At 36.6% G+C, this 18,558-nt stretch overlaps 2 protein-coding genes across 3 annotated transcripts; both read right to left on the bottom strand.

The window, feature by feature from the left end:
* Positions 1 to 599: 599 nt before the first annotated feature.
* On the bottom strand, positions 600 to 4,241 carry LOC127941360 (potassium channel subfamily K member 13-like). The gene is made up of 3 exons (XM_052536358.1): positions 4,086 to 4,241; positions 2,871 to 3,669; positions 600 to 1,801 (listed from the first exon to the last, which is right to left on the bottom strand). Exons 2-3 carry the CDS (start codon positions 3,214 to 3,216, stop codon positions 798 to 800), a joined length of 1,350 nt encoding a protein of 449 aa, XP_052392318.1. The 5' UTR covers positions 3,217 to 3,669; positions 4,086 to 4,241; the 3' UTR covers positions 600 to 797.
* An 8,123-nt stretch (positions 4,242 to 12,364) lies between these two features.
* qpctlb (glutaminyl-peptide cyclotransferase-like b) lies at positions 12,365 to 18,140 on the bottom strand. 2 transcript variants are annotated; one of them, XM_052536600.1, is made up of 8 exons: positions 17,898 to 18,140; positions 17,329 to 17,577; positions 16,624 to 16,770; positions 16,222 to 16,515; positions 15,506 to 15,682; positions 14,676 to 14,775; positions 13,829 to 13,945; positions 12,365 to 13,710 (listed from the first exon to the last, which is right to left on the bottom strand). In XM_052536600.1, exons 2-8 carry the CDS (start codon positions 17,539 to 17,541, stop codon positions 13,565 to 13,567), a joined length of 1,194 nt encoding a protein of 397 aa, XP_052392560.1. In that variant the 5' UTR covers positions 17,542 to 17,577; positions 17,898 to 18,140; the 3' UTR covers positions 12,365 to 13,564. The 2 variants fall into 2 exon arrangements, with proteins under 2 accessions (XP_052392560.1, XP_052392561.1); XM_052536601.1 differs by having other exon boundaries at positions 15,506 to 15,667.
* Between the last annotated feature and the right edge of the window lie 418 nt (positions 18,141 to 18,558).

Below are 18,558 nucleotides of genomic sequence, written 5' to 3'. Positions count from 1 at the left end.
ATAATCCTCAGTCAGGGTGTGGAAAAAATTCAGAACTGAAGAATTTGTTGTCTTTTAGTAAGTGAATGTGAATTTTAATTGAATTATCCAAAAAGTTGAATGGGAATCTGGTTTGGAATGACAGTAGGAGGAATTTACTGAATACTTCTCAAATATATATGTCTATTTATCTGACCATAAGACCTATAAAACTTTTCCCCACAACTTTCAACTAAGGCTTTGTCAAGCCAACAATCAAATGTTGTCCTAAAGGGATAGTTGACTCTTTCATTTACTCAACTTCATGTTGTTCCAAACCCATACAAGTTTGGTCATCTTAGAAATATATATTTAGATTTTTACTTAAAGCTTCAAGATTTCTGCCCCTCCTCCAATAAAAGTGTCACCAAAACTTAAAAAAAAATCATAAAACATCATTCATGTGAATTGGTTTCATTTAGGCTGGTATTGCCACAAGAATATCAAAATATCTTCTGTGTTACAAAGATTATTCAAAGTTTTTTGGGGGGTTTGGAACGACATGAGCGTGAGTAAATGATGACATAATTTCAATCCCATTACCAAATGTAAACTTTGCTTTTTTAGTTAAAGGTTAGGCTACACTTCTTTGCATTTCAATTCATTTGAACTCTACTTCCTTTAGATTCAAATTTGAATTACAATTCCGGATCCTGTTTGTTACCGCAACTCAACTGCAATTCAAATTCAGAGACTTGAAAACCATTCTCATTTCAGTCAACCCTTACTAAAAGTTATCTTTAATGTGCAATATCCAATGTCATCTTTGTATGACCGATCTACCTGTCGACACTTGTCTCCTGAAGGCGGTTATTCATGATAGCAAAGGCTCCCACTCCACCGGAGAAGCCGTTATGGCGAACATGGCTCTGTCTTGGATTACCGTGAGCGGTCTCTGAGAGTTGCTTCTGTAGAATGGCCAGAGAAACCTTGTTGGTCATAAAGTCATTGACTGAGATCATTTCTCCAGACAGTCTGCGCCCTGTCAGATAACCTCCATCTGGTCCTAAGCCAACATCAGTCTCACTATCACAAACTGTTTCCACTGATGCATTAGTGAAGCGCTTTCCTGCCGCTTCGTTAGCCGGGGCAGGGTGCACGGCATTGCGCTTTTGAGCCCTCTGCCGGGAATGTCCCGGTGGAGGGTGGTGGTTGTGCCGCTGGTTGGAAATGCATGGAAAGCAACAGCAGGCCCGACTTCTTCTTCTGTATGGACGGCCACTGCAGGGACACTGAGCCCTGCTGGAGTCCAGTTTGCCGAGGATCCAGTTGAGCGTCTGCTTGATAATAATGGAAATTACATTGAACAGGGAATAAATGCAACAAACACCCATGAGGATGAAGAGGCAGTTGCCTAAACGGTAGGCCTCCTGAGCTTTATAGATCTCTCGCTGGCTGCTCACTACATCTCCGAAGCCAATGGTGCTGAATGCAACGAAGCAGAAGTACAAGGACTCAAAGTAGTCCCAGTCCTCCATGGCAGAGTACAACGCAGAAGCACTGCATGCAATCAGCATGGCGGCGATGCCCAAAATGAGCATTACGTAGTAGACTGATGGTTTCCAGCCTTCCAGACTGTCATCCTCACTCCTGGCCTCCTCTCCTCCCATGCCAGAGCGGCGCAGTTGTCGCTCGTGACACCAGCGCATGATGTAGGCCAACATCGTGATGATGCGCTCCAGAAAGAGGTTGAAGAAGAGGATTGTTGCTGCGCAGCCAATGAGTCCGTAGAATATCAAAAAGATCTTGCCTGCAATGGTGACGGGAGTGGTCATGCCAAAGCCTGGAAGGAAACAGGAAAAAAGTTTTGCTGATGTATTTTTAATACATTTATTCCTTTTTAAAAACATAAGTTATCCCTCCTCAGGTCACTTCAAACTGCTATGGTTTTACATCTTGTGTGGGACACAAAGTTATAAAAAATATAGTGAAAGTAGACAGTCACCAGAGGCTTTCAAAGTCAAAAGCTGCAGAAATATACCATATGTGTGTCTTTAAAGTCTAATTTATACTTGTGGACACTCAATTTGAGTATTTTGTGAGGGGTCGCAAGAACAGCAATAGACAATATATATTTGACATTAGGGATGCACGATATTGGATTTTGGCCGATATTCGATATGCCGATATTTTCAAAATAATTTTGGCCGATGCCGATACCGATACCGATATATATACAAATATATACTGATATATTTAAACTTTAATTTTACTGAAGAGAAATCCATGTATCTCTTCTGTACTGATTCTACCATAAATTTATTATTTTACAAGTGTAGACAGACATTCACATCTGAAAAACAGGTCAATTATTTCACTTGGAGAATATCGGTTTGGCTCATCGGCAGAAATATTCATATCGGCCGATACCGATAATGGTCATTTTAAGCTTTTATCGGCCGATACCGATATTGTGCCGATATTATCGTGCATCCCTATTTGACATCATGTCAAACCTGGCAGGGAGCATCTTGAGGTGGGGCAAGTTTGAATGATTTCAAAGTTACAGCAGAGGGGAATGTCATACAAAAAAAATTTTTTTTTTGGAAGAAAGAAATTGAGATCAGTCCGAGATTGATACTTGTTACCTGAAATGATGTGAAAACCAACACAAACAAAAATTGGACTCTTTATTGTACCAAAATCATATTGATATGTCACTTCCAAAATTATTTGGAACATGGTGTACAAAGTTTTGCTCCAGCCGTGACAAGTATATATACTGTATGATACTTTGAATGCAATAAAGGTCCCTTTAAAAGAATCTGCCAAATATGTAAGTGTAAACTTTGATTTCTTTAAATTCTCCTTTGCATTTATCTGAATGCATAAATGACATTATATGAACTCACCAATAGTGGAGACCACTGTAGCAACAAAGTAGAAGGCTCCTGAGAAATCCCAGCGGGGCCTAAGTTTGTCCACTCTGATGCCAGCAGCAAAGGCCTCCTCATATTGCTTTAGGAGGACCTGTAGGGTTTTCAGGTTTATGCTGTTTAGCTCCGTGAAGTTAGCCAGCTGATTGTCCCAGCGCCTGTGAGCCTGCAGCTCAGAGGGCTGCTCGAGTGCGGAGAACACCACCGCCCCACACAGCAGATAGAGGAGGATGAGGGCCGCCAGCAAGCCAAAACGGGCATTGTCTTCATTCAGGTTCAGTGGGAGGCAACAGCTGTTGCTGACATTTCTTCCACGTGGCATGACTTGATCACCAGCAGGAAATGACAAGAACAGGCAAACATCCACAGCCACTAACACAGACACAAGAAAAGAAACACAGACATAGACTTCACCACAATGGGCTTTAAAAGATGTATAGAGTCACATGAAAACTGTATGTTGTTCTTGCTTTCAGATACAGTTCAAAAAAAGAGGGACAAAAGTGTGCCGGACAGAGTTCTTCATGTCCATTACCATTCTGCTGGACTCATAATCGCTTCACTTTCTCCCGTGGCACCATCGTACAAATCAAGGTTATCAGGTAAAATGACACATGGTCCAGGAAATAAGACCTCAAGATACACCTTTTGGGTAAGCAGGTAACAGTAGGCAGACAAGCACAAGATTGTTATCTTTTCCCATCTCACTGTCCAAGTATAGCTGGTTCTGCACCAGTCAGTAATAACGTGGTCTTGATCTGAATTCATCCTTGAGCTGGTTGAAAAAAAAAAAAAAAAAACTTTGGTTAGAAAAGGATTGCAAGGAAATCTAAATAAGCATTACATTTAAGCAGCAGTACATTAGTATCATATTCAGTTAGTATCTTATTAGTATTTATATTTCAAAGATCACTAGATCCGTGTTTTTTTTTTTTTTTTTTTTTTTTTTTGCACACAGTATTATATAATTAAACATTGTTTTATTATATACATTCTGCATTTTTGCAATTCTATTTATTTTTTTAATAGCACTATTAAGACAAAAATTATAAAAAATTAATTAGATCACTGATTACTATCCACGTACATGGTTGGCTATTATTAATGTCGGTCACATTTTCCTAATTTAGTTGACAATGAATGTTTTGTTCTTCACAAACTTTTAGAGTGGTGAAATTGAAGGTTACCTACCTGATTTAATTTTTCATATTTGATGAAGAGCACCGGTGATGTCATCATAGCCATCCAAACAATATTGCTATGTTAATGGAGCGAGGAAAATGAATCAAAGTGGTGAAAACATTTAGTGCAACTTAATAGGCGCCGTAGATTCGTGGCAAGTGTGAATCCTTGGCAGTGCGTGAGTGAATGATGCAGCTGAGGAGAAGTGACCGAGTAAGAGAGGAGAGAGAGCGAGAGAGAGAGACAGAGAGAGTGTGTAATGAGCCAAGCAACCTATATCAGGGGCGTAGATTACGCGGGGGACGCGGGGGACGTGCCCAGCCACCCCCCCCCCCCCCCCCCACACACCCCCCCACTTTTAATATCATGGAAATTCGTCCCCCGCACTTTTTCGGTCAAGTCTTCTCATAGAGGTTTTCAAGAGCTGGTGTGAATAAATATAGGTTTAAACTCAAAGAGACAGGATAGTTTGCATATGATTTGATATTTAATTCGGACCCACAATACAGCGAGATGGACATCACAGAGCGCAAACTCTCATGCCGTGTGCGTTTCATTCATACTCGAAGCCGGAGGGCGCTCTCGCGCAGAAATTCATTTCAGGAAGATCCTAATATGGGCAAAAGCGTCCAGCTATCGCTGTATGAAAACAGTTTTTACACAGAAAAAAAGCCCAGAAACTTTTGCAAACATGAAGACATTAAACATACGATTGCAACAATATATGGTTTTTCAAGTTATCTCCAGCAGGTGATAAATAAAGGATGAACAATGCAGTACCAAACTATTCTGCCTTATTATGTGATAAAAAAAATTGTTTGTAGTATATAAACAAATCATTATTATTTGTTATTGTCCAGCAGTTATAGATTTCTAAGCCAATTAAAAGCTAGAAATTTGAGAAAAATTAAAGTTGCCTATAGGCTATCCATACCAGTAAAAAGTTTTTGAACTTGTTAATATTTTTTAAATAAGTCTCTTCTGTTCACCAAACCTGCATTTATTTGATCCAAATTAAAGCAAAACAGAAAATTGTGAGATATTTTTACTAACCTACTTAAATTAACTGTTTTCTATTTGGATATATTTCAAAATGTAATTTATTGAGATTTCAAAGCTGAATTTTTAGTATCATTGCTCCAGTCACACGATCCTTCAGAAATAATTCTGATATTCTGATTTGTTTCTCAAAAAAAAAAAACAAAAAAAAAAAACACATTATGATAATGTTGAAACCAGTGGAGTAGATTTTTTTTTTCAGGTTTCTTTGATCAATAGAAAGTTCAGAAGAAAAGCATTTAATTTGAAATAGAAATCTTTTGAAAAATTATTACTTTATCATCACTTTTGATCAATTCAAAGTGAAGTGAAGTGACATACAGCCAAGTATGTTGACCCATACTCAGAATTCGTGCTCTGCATTTAACCCATCCAAAGTGCACACACACAGCAGTGAACACACACCCAGAGCAGTGGTCATCATTTATGCTGCGGTGCCCGGGGAGCAGTGGTGTTGCTGGTCTGAGACTCGAACCCACAAAAGAGTCCTTGCTAAATATAAGAGTTAATTTCTATAATTTTTTTCCAAAAAACAAAAATTATATATTGACTCTAAGCTTTTGAATGATATAGTGTATTATGTTGCAAAAGCTTTTTATTTCACATAAATGCTGATCTTTGGATCCTTATATTTATCAAAGAATACTGAAAATTATTATTTATTTTTTTTAAATGATGTTTTAAATATTGATAATCAGCAAATCAGCATATTATGATTTCTGAAGGATGTGACACTGAAGACTGGAGTAAAAATGCTGAAAATACAACTTTGATCACACAAATAAATTACATTTTAAAATATATTCAAAATAGGGAAAAAAGTTATTTTAAATATAAAAATATTTCACAATATTACTGTTTTTGCTGTACTTTGGATCAAATAAATACAGGCTTGGTGAGCAGAAGAGACTTCTTTAAAAACAAAATATCTTAGTTCAAAAACTGTTGATTGGTAGGCTATAGATTACAGAAATGTTATTAGAAATATATATATATATATATATATATATATATATATATATATATATATATGTATATATATAATTTCTGTCCCCCTTACTTCTGAAAAGATGCCTACGCCCATTTTTTGTAATTTGTAATAAATGTTTTAACTTTGCATTTTAACTTTTAGCTTTTTCTACAGCACATTTTATGTCATAAAAGGAAAACACATCAGTAATGGCATTTGCACGCCAATTATAGTGACCATGGTTATTTGTACTTATGGACTGTCATGATAAATACCTAAACACTCACAAATCGCCTCCTACCCCATTGCAATCATCTCTCACTGAAAACGCAACTTCAAGGATATTCATTCAACAAGTATATTTTAAATGCTTTAAACAACTGACAGATGTCCATTTGCCAGTTGCTTCACTGACATCAAAATATTGCTTTGTTTGATGCTGTCAGACAAAAATATAGCCACGGTACACTCTTTCTATTGTGAGATGTGCTTAGATGGCTGAGATGACATTGCTTTGTTCTCTCTGACCAGCCCACCCTTGCCTTTCATCTTGGTTGCCAGCTCACAAGACTGTATTCCCCCATCATTAGAGTACTGGTCATTGCTTGTAAGTGCCCAGGTGCAGTGAACACAGACAGGCGCTATATCAAAAGAGTGTTTGGTATTTTATTCATAAACTTTGTCCTCGTCAGAAGACAAGTGTTTTGGCAACTAACGAAAAGATAGCAAAATCCATGTCTTGCATTTCTATTATTCCAAACGCAGCAGCGCTAATCATGGGTTTGGGCTCTGAGTGCTACACTGTCTTTAAAGTCATCAAGAGATCTGAGAAGTGCGATCTGCATAATGCAATTCATCACAGGTGCCGTGTGATGAATATAGTCATCGCCCAAAGCTCATTATGGAGTCTCTCTCTTTTCTCTGCATCCACCTGACGTTCTCTTTGTCTTTCTTTGTTGTTGATGTGTTAAAAATCAGTGATTTCCAAACTGGCCTGCTTTAAATGAATGAGTCGTTGTTCAACATTATATGTGTATAATGCACTTTAATGACACAAGACATGATTGGATATGATTGCCTTTATTTTAGGTTTGAAATATAAGATTAAAATCCTTAAGTGATAAATCTCTCTATGTATAACTTAACTAAAGGTGAATACCACAGTAAGATTTTAATCAGAAATCATGTTACAAAATAACCAGTACAATTCAGCATTTCTAATGTGTATTATTAAAAAAACAATAAAGGCTGACATGTTGTCCACAAAAACAAATATTCAAGATGATGAAAAAAAAAATGGGAGAAAAATGGAGGAGAGATATTTTTGGTCAGTGAAGAGCAGTAAAGGTCAGTGCAGCAGTGATGTGTTCAGTGGCCACTATCTAGTCCCTGAACCCTGGAGGCAAACAGCAGCACGTTCTTCTCAACCTCTGCATTGAGCTCCCGCTGAGAAGCCCGGGGATTCTTCTTCACATAGTCAGCAATGCTCTGGATACATTCCCTCTGTGGAAGCAGAACATCAGGTCACAAACGTTTGACCGGTCTACAATGGATGTGTTCTGTAATACATTCTGTAACTAATGAAAACTGATGTTTTGGGTTTATTGGATTATATTTTGATAGCATTTCTATTAAATAAATTTGTCAAAATGAATTCTTTCTAACATTACATAAGAGACAATATACAATCCGGTACAGTGTAAAACAAAACAATATACACTATTTACACTACAACAGTACAATCTATAAAATGTACACTACCTTTCCAGATTTTGGGTTGGTAACATTCATGAAAGAATTTCTTATGCTCACCAAGGCTGCATTTATTTGATCAAAAATAGAGTAAAACAGAGATATTGTGAATTCTTACTACAATTAAAAAAAAATTGTGTTAATATATTTTAAAATGTAATTTAATCCTGCAACGACAAAGCTGCATTTTTTAGCAGTCCTTACTCAATTCTTCAGTGTCGCTTGATCCTTCAGAAACTATCCTGATTTTTTGCTCAGGAAATATTTCTAATTATTACAACTGTTGTAAAAAAAAATAATAATAATAATAATATATATTTTTTATATTTTAGTGTGATAATTTTTTTATGATACTTTGATGAAAAGACATCTTGGTAACTGTTAAAGTCTTCACTGTCACTTTTGATCAATTTAATGCATCTTTGCTGAATAAAAGTGTTAACCTGTTTTTGTTGTTGTTGTATTTGTAACATATTAAATGTTCCATTAATAGACTTATGAATGTATGGATATGTAAATATATAAAACACTTTACTAATATATCGGCTTGTAAATCAGTCTTCGTAATAGCTCATTTAAATTATGTTCATCATGCATTTTAAAGATTACATTTTTCAACTTTACAATTATTATTTTACAGCTGTATGTATGCATTTATGTATGTATGTACAGTCACGTATATTTTTCTGATGGCAGGAGATAACTCCTGAGCTGAAATGGTGTCATCACACTGAAGAAATTGATTTTTACAATTTTCCTAGGCCTCCTCTATATTAAAACGTACTTTAATATATTGTACAACCACAGTACTTTTTGTAAAGTCAAAAAAAAAAAAAAAAAACTTTTTACCCTGTAAGCATCTATTCGGCTTTGCCCGGAGAGTCTGTCCAGAAGCTCACGGGCCACCTGCATCCCAGTGACCGCGGTGAGCAGCTGTTTACACTCAACACTGTCCGTCTTCAGCCAACCCAGCAGAGCCAACTAGTACATCATTAAAACATGGTAATATGTTTCTGTCGTCGTAGTTATCAATACATATTTGACAAAACAAACTGGAATACGTTTAATGATAATAACAAACAAGTAAACAGAGCTGAACTAGGATTTCAATCTGAATGTGACAGAATTGACTTTTGACACCAACCTGCTGAATCAACTGGCCATCTGTCATCCCGTTTGCCTCCGACATACTTTTTTTATTTTGGGATAACAAATTCAACGTGTATTCCTACTGTACGCGGTTATTATTAACCATTAAACTATTAACCAAAGAATTAAATGCTAAAATCCCGTCGTTTGCTTTTGTGACGACGCTGACGTGATCTTCCTGTTTACATACTGTTCTTCCTCCAAAGTCAGATTTTATTTCACAATTGCGCCCACTTCTGGACGGGCAAGTCATTAGTTTAAGATTTTTTCGTTACTTATTAAATACAAAACCAACACAACACCTAAAATGAAATAAAAATCACATTCACAAAAAAATAAAATAATAAAATAATAAAATAAAATAAAAAAGGGCTGTAAATAAACGTAAGATCACAACAATTCCTTCTGGGTATGCAAAAGGATCGGAGGATTAAATAAAAAATTCTGCATTTATTTATAAAACAATTGACCAGAGCCACCATATTATTAGCCAAAACTCAACATTAAACTTCTGAGTGAAAAATCAGGCAGGCTAATATATATATATATATTTTTTATTTGCATTAATAAAATAAATGTTCCAATGACCCTTGTCTGAATTCAGAAAAGCGTTTACGATCCTAATGAAATCTGAGGAATTCATTACATGGATAAATGTCATTAATAATTTTGAACTTGTCCAACTCTAATCTTGGGTCATTCCTTGAAGATTTAAGTATACTATAAGGTATAGCGTGCCGATTCATTGTTTAAAGGAATTCATCCGTCTAGCTTCCATTCCCACTTATCCTCTGTAGGGTCATATAGTTCATCCAAAAACTGAAATTTTATCTTCATTTACTCAACATCATGTCCTTCAAAACTTCTTAGAAAAAGACACGGAGGAGTGTTAGGGACTTACAACCTCAGTCTGCATTCACTTTCATTGCAATTTTTTCCATATAATTAAAGTAGATATAGTGACTGTGGATGCAATTCTAACTAACATTTCTAGTCCTAATGTTCTTCGGTTTGGAAAAAAAAAATATGAAGATGAGTAAATCTTCCGGGTGACCATACCATTTTACCTTCAGAATTAAAGTTTTGATATGACTTCTCATTTGTTTACAACCATTTTAGCACTAGGACAAGTCTCAGGCTTTACATTATTTAGACATCACTATATTTTCTACTTTTAGAATTTTACCACATTGTGAGACCAAAGACAGTAATATAACTGATAATATCAACTATTATTCCAACATTTGTGTTGAATCGAGTGTAGTGCCAATATACATGATCTTTAAAACACTGCATTATACTCACTCTAAAAGTACATAATACATCTAGTAATATAGTAGACTCACTTACAAAAAACAAAACAAAACGAGAACAAACATATCGCAGCAAAACAAAAAAGGGTCTGCCAGTTAATGTGCATAAATAACATTTAAACTTGAATGAGTTCAACTTTTCTAGCTTCAACTCCTAAAACACTTCACGTTGCAAGCTTTCCTGAGAAGAGTAAGAGTCTCATTGGTCTTTCAGATTAAATAACTAAAGCCGTTGAGGTGCTTTCCCAGAAAAAAATATGTATTTGTTCTTTTCAAGACACATTCTGTTAAATGTTTGAATACAGTAATGATAAAATAGGTTGTTATGAGTGGTCAACTGTCCTCTTTAGACTTGCTGAATGATCCAAGTTGTTTAGTATTTACATCTTTAAGCAGTTCGAGTTGGTGTTGGGCTCGCCGATAAAGATATTCTATGTGCATGACGTCCGTCTTCTTGATGGCAGCGTTGGCACGGAACTCATCACGTATTCTCGGTATGAACCCTGGCTTGTCCTGAGCCGCGCGCAGAAACTGTCGATAAAGGGTTAAGACCTGTTTCTGGAGTTTGCTATGGCGTACCATAGTGATCTGGATCATAAACTCACAACAGTCTTGACAGGAAAGACAGTGGTTTCTTCAGTCTGTGAATGGAAGTCATATATTAATTGCACTGCATTATATTACATAAGATCAGGAAATGGGTAGTTGATGTAGCATTTCAGTAACAGCAGATTTTGATCTCATATTAACAGACTACATAGAATTTTTTTTTTCAAAAATGTATTTGTTGTTAAACCACATGGAGTGAACTGCAAATCAGGCAAAAGGCAAAGCCTCTTTTTTTCCAGAACTAGTCAACTAGTAAAAATAAAACATCCAATATACACTATCGGTGCAATAGGTGTTTGTCTTCAGTAAGAAAAATTGTTAAACTGGATGAAAGTCTCTTCACATACCGATAGCAATCATTTAGTTAAGTGGTCTATATGTATTTATATTCTGTGGAAGGCATAGAACAGAAAATGTTCGTCCAATCAAAATGCTTTCCTACTATTTATTTGCATACCTCTGCGCACCCTGTTTGCGCAGACAGGACACTTCATCAGCGCGTTCACTTACATTTCATTCCTTCCAGGAATTTTAGCACTTTTACTAACTGTACTATAACGTTTTCTCGCTGGTTAATAACACATGATGTATTGTAGTAATGTTTTCTAGAGTGTGCGTTTATGTGCACCGGGGGCGTGGCTTGGACGGCGATTAAGGGAGGGTGGGACTTGCGCTTTCAGTGCTATCAAGTTCTCTTACTGCACCTTTAAGTTTTTATATTATTACACTTTAACAATTTGCTTCTTTAGATTTCAGTGTCGTTCAAAGGAATTTCTCAATTTTTTTTTTCTCATGTACTGAGGATCTCCACTTTAATAGCACTAACATAGTCCAGACCTTCCAGTTTGATTCCTATCACATTTCAAATACCATTCAAATAATTTATATAACATTTTATTCCTAAAACATGATGGAAAAATGTTTTTTATTTTAGGCTTTTGACAGTATTTAATGATTTATGGAGCAATAAAAAGATATATTCAAAATACCAGGCATGTATTTGATATCTATTAGCTTTGCTTCTTTTTTTAACATTCACAGAAATGTTTATCTAAATCCTAAACGGTCATGTCGCATTTTCTATGTACTTGGAAAATTATTAAATCTGTTTAAAATAGTTTTGGATTTACAGCATGTCACACTATTGGACACTGCCTGAAATTTCACATCAAGCACCCTTATACACGCCTGAAAAATAGCAACCTTACCTCGTCAGCGCGAGATGTCATTGGTAATTGTTATGAAAACAAAAGCTAATCATAGATGTTTATTATTTGTTCTAAGTCAAAAATGTCTTCACAATAACAGCAGAGTCAACACACACATATAAAGACCGGTGTTTTCTAACTGGTGCTGACGTAATGAAGCGCTGTCAGCGCCTGGTACACTGTCACCTAGTGTCCAGGCTGTATAGCAACACACGAGACAAGGCCGACAAAACTCAATGTTCCTATTTTATTTAGACTTTAGTGCATATCATATCTGCAACTGAAAAATACATATATTTTATATTCAGTATTACAATACAAAACAAAATTATTAACACATTCACCTCACTGATGCAAGTCTCAAGGTCAAAAAGGTCATTCAAGGTCAAATTTAAGTGAATTCTCAAGTCTAGGTCCTTTTTTATAAGTTCAAGTCAAGTTTTAAATCCCTTTTTTTTTTAATGTGTTATATATTATACTTTTCAAATAAATCTTTGAGGGTATAGAGCAGTTTAGCTCCACCCCTCATCAAACTCACCTACCTGTGATTTTCTATTGATTCTGCAAACATTGATTAGCATGCTCAGGTGGGTTTGATTAGGGTCACCGTGAATTTGCCAAGACATGTTCCTGGATCAACATAACTTTCCAAAAATAAAGACTTTACCCAATCCCTACCCCCAATCCTAACCCTAACCATCTGATTAACAGGGGTGTAGAAGCACCGAACCCGACCATAAACCTAAAACAGATGAAAAGCTATCCCTCAGTTCTGATTGGTTGATAGGAATGTTGTTCCTTGTCCCAGAAACATGTTGTACTTGGTGCAATCACGTTCACTGTTTGATTAGGGTTAGAGCTAAACTCTGTAGGAAAGTGGATTTCGTGGGCCAGATTTAAGGATCCCTGATCTAGACTAACGTATAATTGAACATTTAGCTACTAGAGACTACAGACTGTTCATTTGAGAAATTTATTGTTAGATTGAATTATTGTGAGATTGTGAGCATTATAGAGCTTCACTCTAGTGCATAGTTTAATAATCTCATATATGTCAGGTTATATATCAGGATTACATCCATTCCTGAGCTTAAAGTATCTACTTTGTATTCTATTAATTTTAATGCACAGTTATCGAATAGATGACTAAACCTATGTAAACCTTTATCGGCACAGATAATAATATTATATTTTGTCTATACAGTGCATTACTAGATAGCAAAACTATCTGAAGGCACTTTACCGATTGACTAACATGTCAGAAAGTCAAAAGATAAGCGTATGACAGGATATGGGATGGCAGCCTGAGAACATACAGTACTTTATGCATTTCTGAGAACAGTCACTGATATCAGATATCCTAAAGCAGTGCAGCTGAGGTATAGACCAATCCACGACGGATGTGGTTGGATGTAATATTACAGCATCCTAGAGCCGCAGATATTCAGCCAGGAACACCACAAGGACTTTGGTGAGATTCTCCACAGTGTGACTGTGAACCTTGTCCACTGTGTCATCCATCGTGTGCAGGAAGGAAGGGAATGGCGTAGCAATTATGTGCAGCACTGGAACTCCTGCAGTCAACGAGAGAAAGAACAAATCAGAACAAGAATAAGAATGTCAATATTGTTACACACAATATATTGTGTGTGTGTGCATATTTCTGCTTGTCAAATTGACTTATGCTCTTACCTCTCTGAAGGAAAGGAATATGATCATCTTCAACTGGCCCCATATTCACATCCTTCATGAAATAAGTTTGTTCTTTGGGATGGGAAGACAGGAGCCCCAAATTATGGAGTCTCTTCTCTTAAAAAATGCAGAAATATAATATGAGGTATCAGAGGGTGGATATAAACTACCTATCATTGGATATGTCTAGGCCATATAATTATCATTTTTATAACATCATCTTAAATCTTTTGAAATATTGTTTATTAAACCTCATTGATAATGTTTTCCTTATCCTTTCCTCGTCACTAACAGGTTTTTTGAAGTGAACTTCTTCACTCAACAGCCAATGCTGCTACTAAATGTTTAAGTTACCAACCATTTAGAAAAACTAATCGTCAAAACAAGAACATCAGAAATAAACCAGATTATATTTAAAAAATATATATTTTTTTAAATGTGGTAAACACATTAAAGATTATTGAACAGACAGATAAATCTCAATCTGCGATCAGATGTCTCTTTACAAAAGTCAGAATATTGAATCCTCTCCTCTATTGACATGCGTTAAAAAAAAGCCAACCCATTCTCCTTCTGGTTGGAGGTAATAATTATTAATCATAATTAATTAGTTCATATGTGATTTTCAACCATATTTGGCCAGCTGGTGGGTGTTAATTTCGAACGCTACAAATACCGTAGACATGGACAACTCACCAGACGTTATTACCTTAATAGTAAATGGCTGGTAGTTTGTCTACTCTAATTTAAGCCACTACAGATCAAACATTAGTTTTAAGAGTCTTTATGGCCATTAATGATTAACCAGGATACCTTAGTATTAATGGAAAGTCAAAGCCAATCTTACCAGCAGCAATAAGGCGGTCAAACCAGCGAGCTGTGTTCTCAAAGTGATTCACAAACATCGGATCAGGGGCACCAATGAGGTCCAAAAGAACAAGCAGATCCTGCAAATATCAGTTTCAACTCAGTGTATTCATATTTTTTTATATTCATAGATACTTAAAGAAAATAAAAATCTGTCAGTATTTAGTCACCCTTATGTTGTTCCAAACCTGTATGACTTTTCTGTCTTCTGTAGAACATACCGTATTTTTCGGACTATAAGTCGCACCTAAGTATAAGTCGCATCAGTCCAAAAATACGTCATGACGAGGAAAAAAAAACATATATAAGTCGCACTGGACTATAAATTGCATTTATTTAGAACCAAGAATCAAGAGAAAACATTACCATCTACAACCGCGAGAGGGCGCTCTATGTTTTCAGTGTAGACTACAGGAGCACAGAGCAGCATAGAGCGCCCCCTCACGGCAGTAGACGGTAATGTTTTCTCTTGGTTCATTTCTCTTGGTTCATGTCAAATTAATTTTGATAAATAAGTCGCACCTGACTATAAGTCGCTGGACCAGCCAAACTATGAAAACAAAATACGGTAATAAATATTTTGTAAAATGTTTTGGTCTATACAATTAATGTCAATTTTGGACCCTATTGCCTTTTATTGTAAGGACAAAAAACACTTTTTAAAAAGTGTGTTCCACAAACAGAAATTCATACAGGTTTGAAAAGACACAAGGTTAGTAAATAATGACATAAAGTTCATTTTTGGGTGAACTTTCCATTTAAAAACATATGTACACACACACACACACATACAAAAGCATTCTGGCTTACCACAGCATTCAACAGTGTGGTTTGTTCAGAGCCCGGCGGGTGAGGAATGCGGGACATGGAGTCTGCGAGGTGCCGTGAACCATATAGTGAGTCCGTCTGAGACCACTGCTCAAAAGCTTCACCTCCATCAAAGAAGACCAACTGCAGGGTCACCCTGGAAACCTTAAAAAATCTGCTCTGTTCATTTTGAACAGCCAATCAAATTGTTCAAAAATCAATTATTCCAATCCTTTTTGCTGCGGGATTCTGTTTACTAAGGATTTCGATTAATTAAAAATCATGACCATCTTCCTACCACCTGGCCTGCACAAGAAGATGCTTCATTATTTATACTGAAGTGTGCAAAAAAATCAATTGTATGTCCCAAAGGATGAGAAAATCAAGAAATCTTGTATTCTACACATTCTACACCTGCAACTGTAGATTGTGAGGATCTTCCCTTCTTATCAAAATCCCTTCCGGTCATGCAGTGTTTTGAAGCTCTTGGCTCTATTACAAGTAAAACAACAGAACTGACTCTGAATTCTACAGCACTTTGGCTCACAGATCTGGAAAAAGCTTAAGTGAACCCTTCAGAGACGTGCACCATTCTCTTCATCTCAGGACAGAGTGTATTAATGAGCTAGTAAATGCTATATGTCTCTAAAATTAGTTGTTAAATGAATGACCTATGAAAACAGTTTTCTTAAAAATGATGATATAACACTTTGTCTTACCAGCTGCTTGTGCTTTCTGAGGTGTGGGTCCAAAGCTGTTACCAGCTCCAGCATCATAGCACAAGGCACAGCTGAATCACTGGCACCCACAAACACCTTCCGTGGGTCACTAGGATCTGAAGGTATAAATTTGGAGTCATAGTGACAAGCCAGAAGCAATCGGCGAGGAGCCATTGGGTCTAACACGGCCAGGACGTTAGTGAAGCTAACAGGGCCATGAGGGGTCTCGGAGATGAAGGAGTCCACTTCTACAGACCAGCCCGCCGTAAGAGAATCCAGTTGAGAAAAGATGTGCTACGATCACAGGTTAAATGAGACATCAATTTATAGCATATTTAGTAAGATCTGAGATTTAATTGATTTAAAAACCAGGCTGAAAGTACTAAATCGATTTTATCTTACTTTTCGAACAGCCTGACTCCCACGACTTCCTGGCTGGCGTTCAGTGAGAATGGGTCGCAGATGGGAATACCACAGTCTTTCCCGATTTACCTGCGAGACAAGCCGCTTTACCTGGGCAACGGTGGGTTTACCTGGCTGGTGATTCAGCTGTGAAAGGATGATAAGGCAAATAATAATTATTTGTATGCATGTAAAATTGTAACAAAATAACATTGGAAAATCTGGGATTTACATTGTGGTAACCAATTTCTAGATTATCTACATCCTTAAAAAAATAAGTGTTTGCACTGTGATGCCATAGGAGCAGCATTCTGGGTTCCCCAAACTAAGACTCTTTAAATAAGACTTTTCTCTCTATTTCTTCTTAGTGTGGAGAACATTTGAACCCATATATCCCTTTGCCACTATAAAGAGCCTACTGGGGAATAGAAATGGTTCATGGATGTTAAATGTTGCATGCTAATGAAAAACTCTTATTTTTTTAAACTTTTTTTAAATGTAAAATTATTAGCTAGTCCAACCTTGGATCAGCAACAAACCAACTGGTTATACCATTTTTGGAATATGGTAGCTAGTCAAACACCTAGGCACCAGCAAATTACCATCTTGCACCACACAATCCTTGGAAAAAAGCTAAAATAATAATAATTATTATATATAAGAAAAGAATTGTCATTGTAAGCTAAATTTCTGCAGTCCTCTTACCTTGTCTTTGAATAGGTCGGGAGGTTTGGGAGGAAAATCCAAATCCACCGTCTGGTAGTTAGACAGTGATACTGCCAGTGTCAATGTAATTGCCACCAGCACGCACAAGCACAGCAGCAGTAATCGCACGCGGCACATACGTGCATGGTCACAGCGCGCGACAGAATAGTTCCACCACTTGACAGTCGCTGCTTTGTACCGTATGCTGTTCATCTTGTCTCTACGAGAGATGCCAAATTAAGATGAAACCTGCGAGAAATGGGAACACAAAAGGCATTTAAAAACACCACAAAGATGATTATTTACACACACAAAAAGTAATTTGTATAATCTGGTGCATTTCCCAACCTCTTTTTTCTTTCTTAGATGCATGCATGCATTATGTAAAACAATACAATAATAACTTAATTATACAATAGAATAAGTCAAATAATAATTATATTGGTAAATACTTAATAAAGGTCTTAATTCATGCAATAAGCTCAATTAAATGGCGAAGTAATTAAATTGTTAGTGATCACAAAAGATGCGAAGGCGAAAAGCATATTTTGCCTGATGGACACACTCACCAGCAGTCCGGTGTTGTGACTGGCGCAACATTGCTCTATCAAATCCACCGCGGGCGCAGGAAATGAACAGCTCATTGTGCTGAACGACGAGAGAACGGAGTCTGGGGAATATTTCATCACCAACGCCGGTCTGGTTCGTCCTTGATATGCATCTGGACGATGCAGCCTGTAAATGATAGTGTTCTCAGTTCTGCAGTCGACGTTACTGAGCCAGAACAGAAAAGCGATCTGCGTAGCTCCTCATCCCACTCTGGCGGATACTCGATGTCCTCACTCTAGTTACTTTAGCAGTAATATATAATTAGGGGTTCAAGCACGCAGTGCTGAAACCCTATTGTATTTGTTAGGATTTTTATTATTATTAGGGGTTCAAGCACGCAGTGCTGAAACCCTATTGTATTTGTTAGGATTTTTATTATTATTATTATTATTAGGGGTTCAAGCACGCAGTGCTGAAACCCTATTGTATTTGTTAGGATTTTTAGGGGTTCAAGCACGCAGTGCTGAAACCCTATTGTATTTGTTAGGATTTTTATTATTATTAGGGGTTCAAGCACGCAGTGCTGAAACCCTATTGTATTTCTTAGGATTTTTATTATTATTATTATTATTATTATTATTATTATTATTATTCTTCTGCCCTAGAACTGAACGTGCAGCC

The sequence above is a fragment of the Carassius gibelio genome, chromosome A21 (genome assembly GCF_023724105.1).
Source record: "Carassius gibelio isolate Cgi1373 ecotype wild population from Czech Republic chromosome A21, carGib1.2-hapl.c, whole genome shotgun sequence".
Lineage (NCBI taxonomy): Eukaryota > Metazoa > Chordata > Actinopteri > Cypriniformes > Cyprinidae > Carassius > Carassius gibelio.
This window is presented reverse-complemented; position numbering and strand designations above follow the sequence as displayed.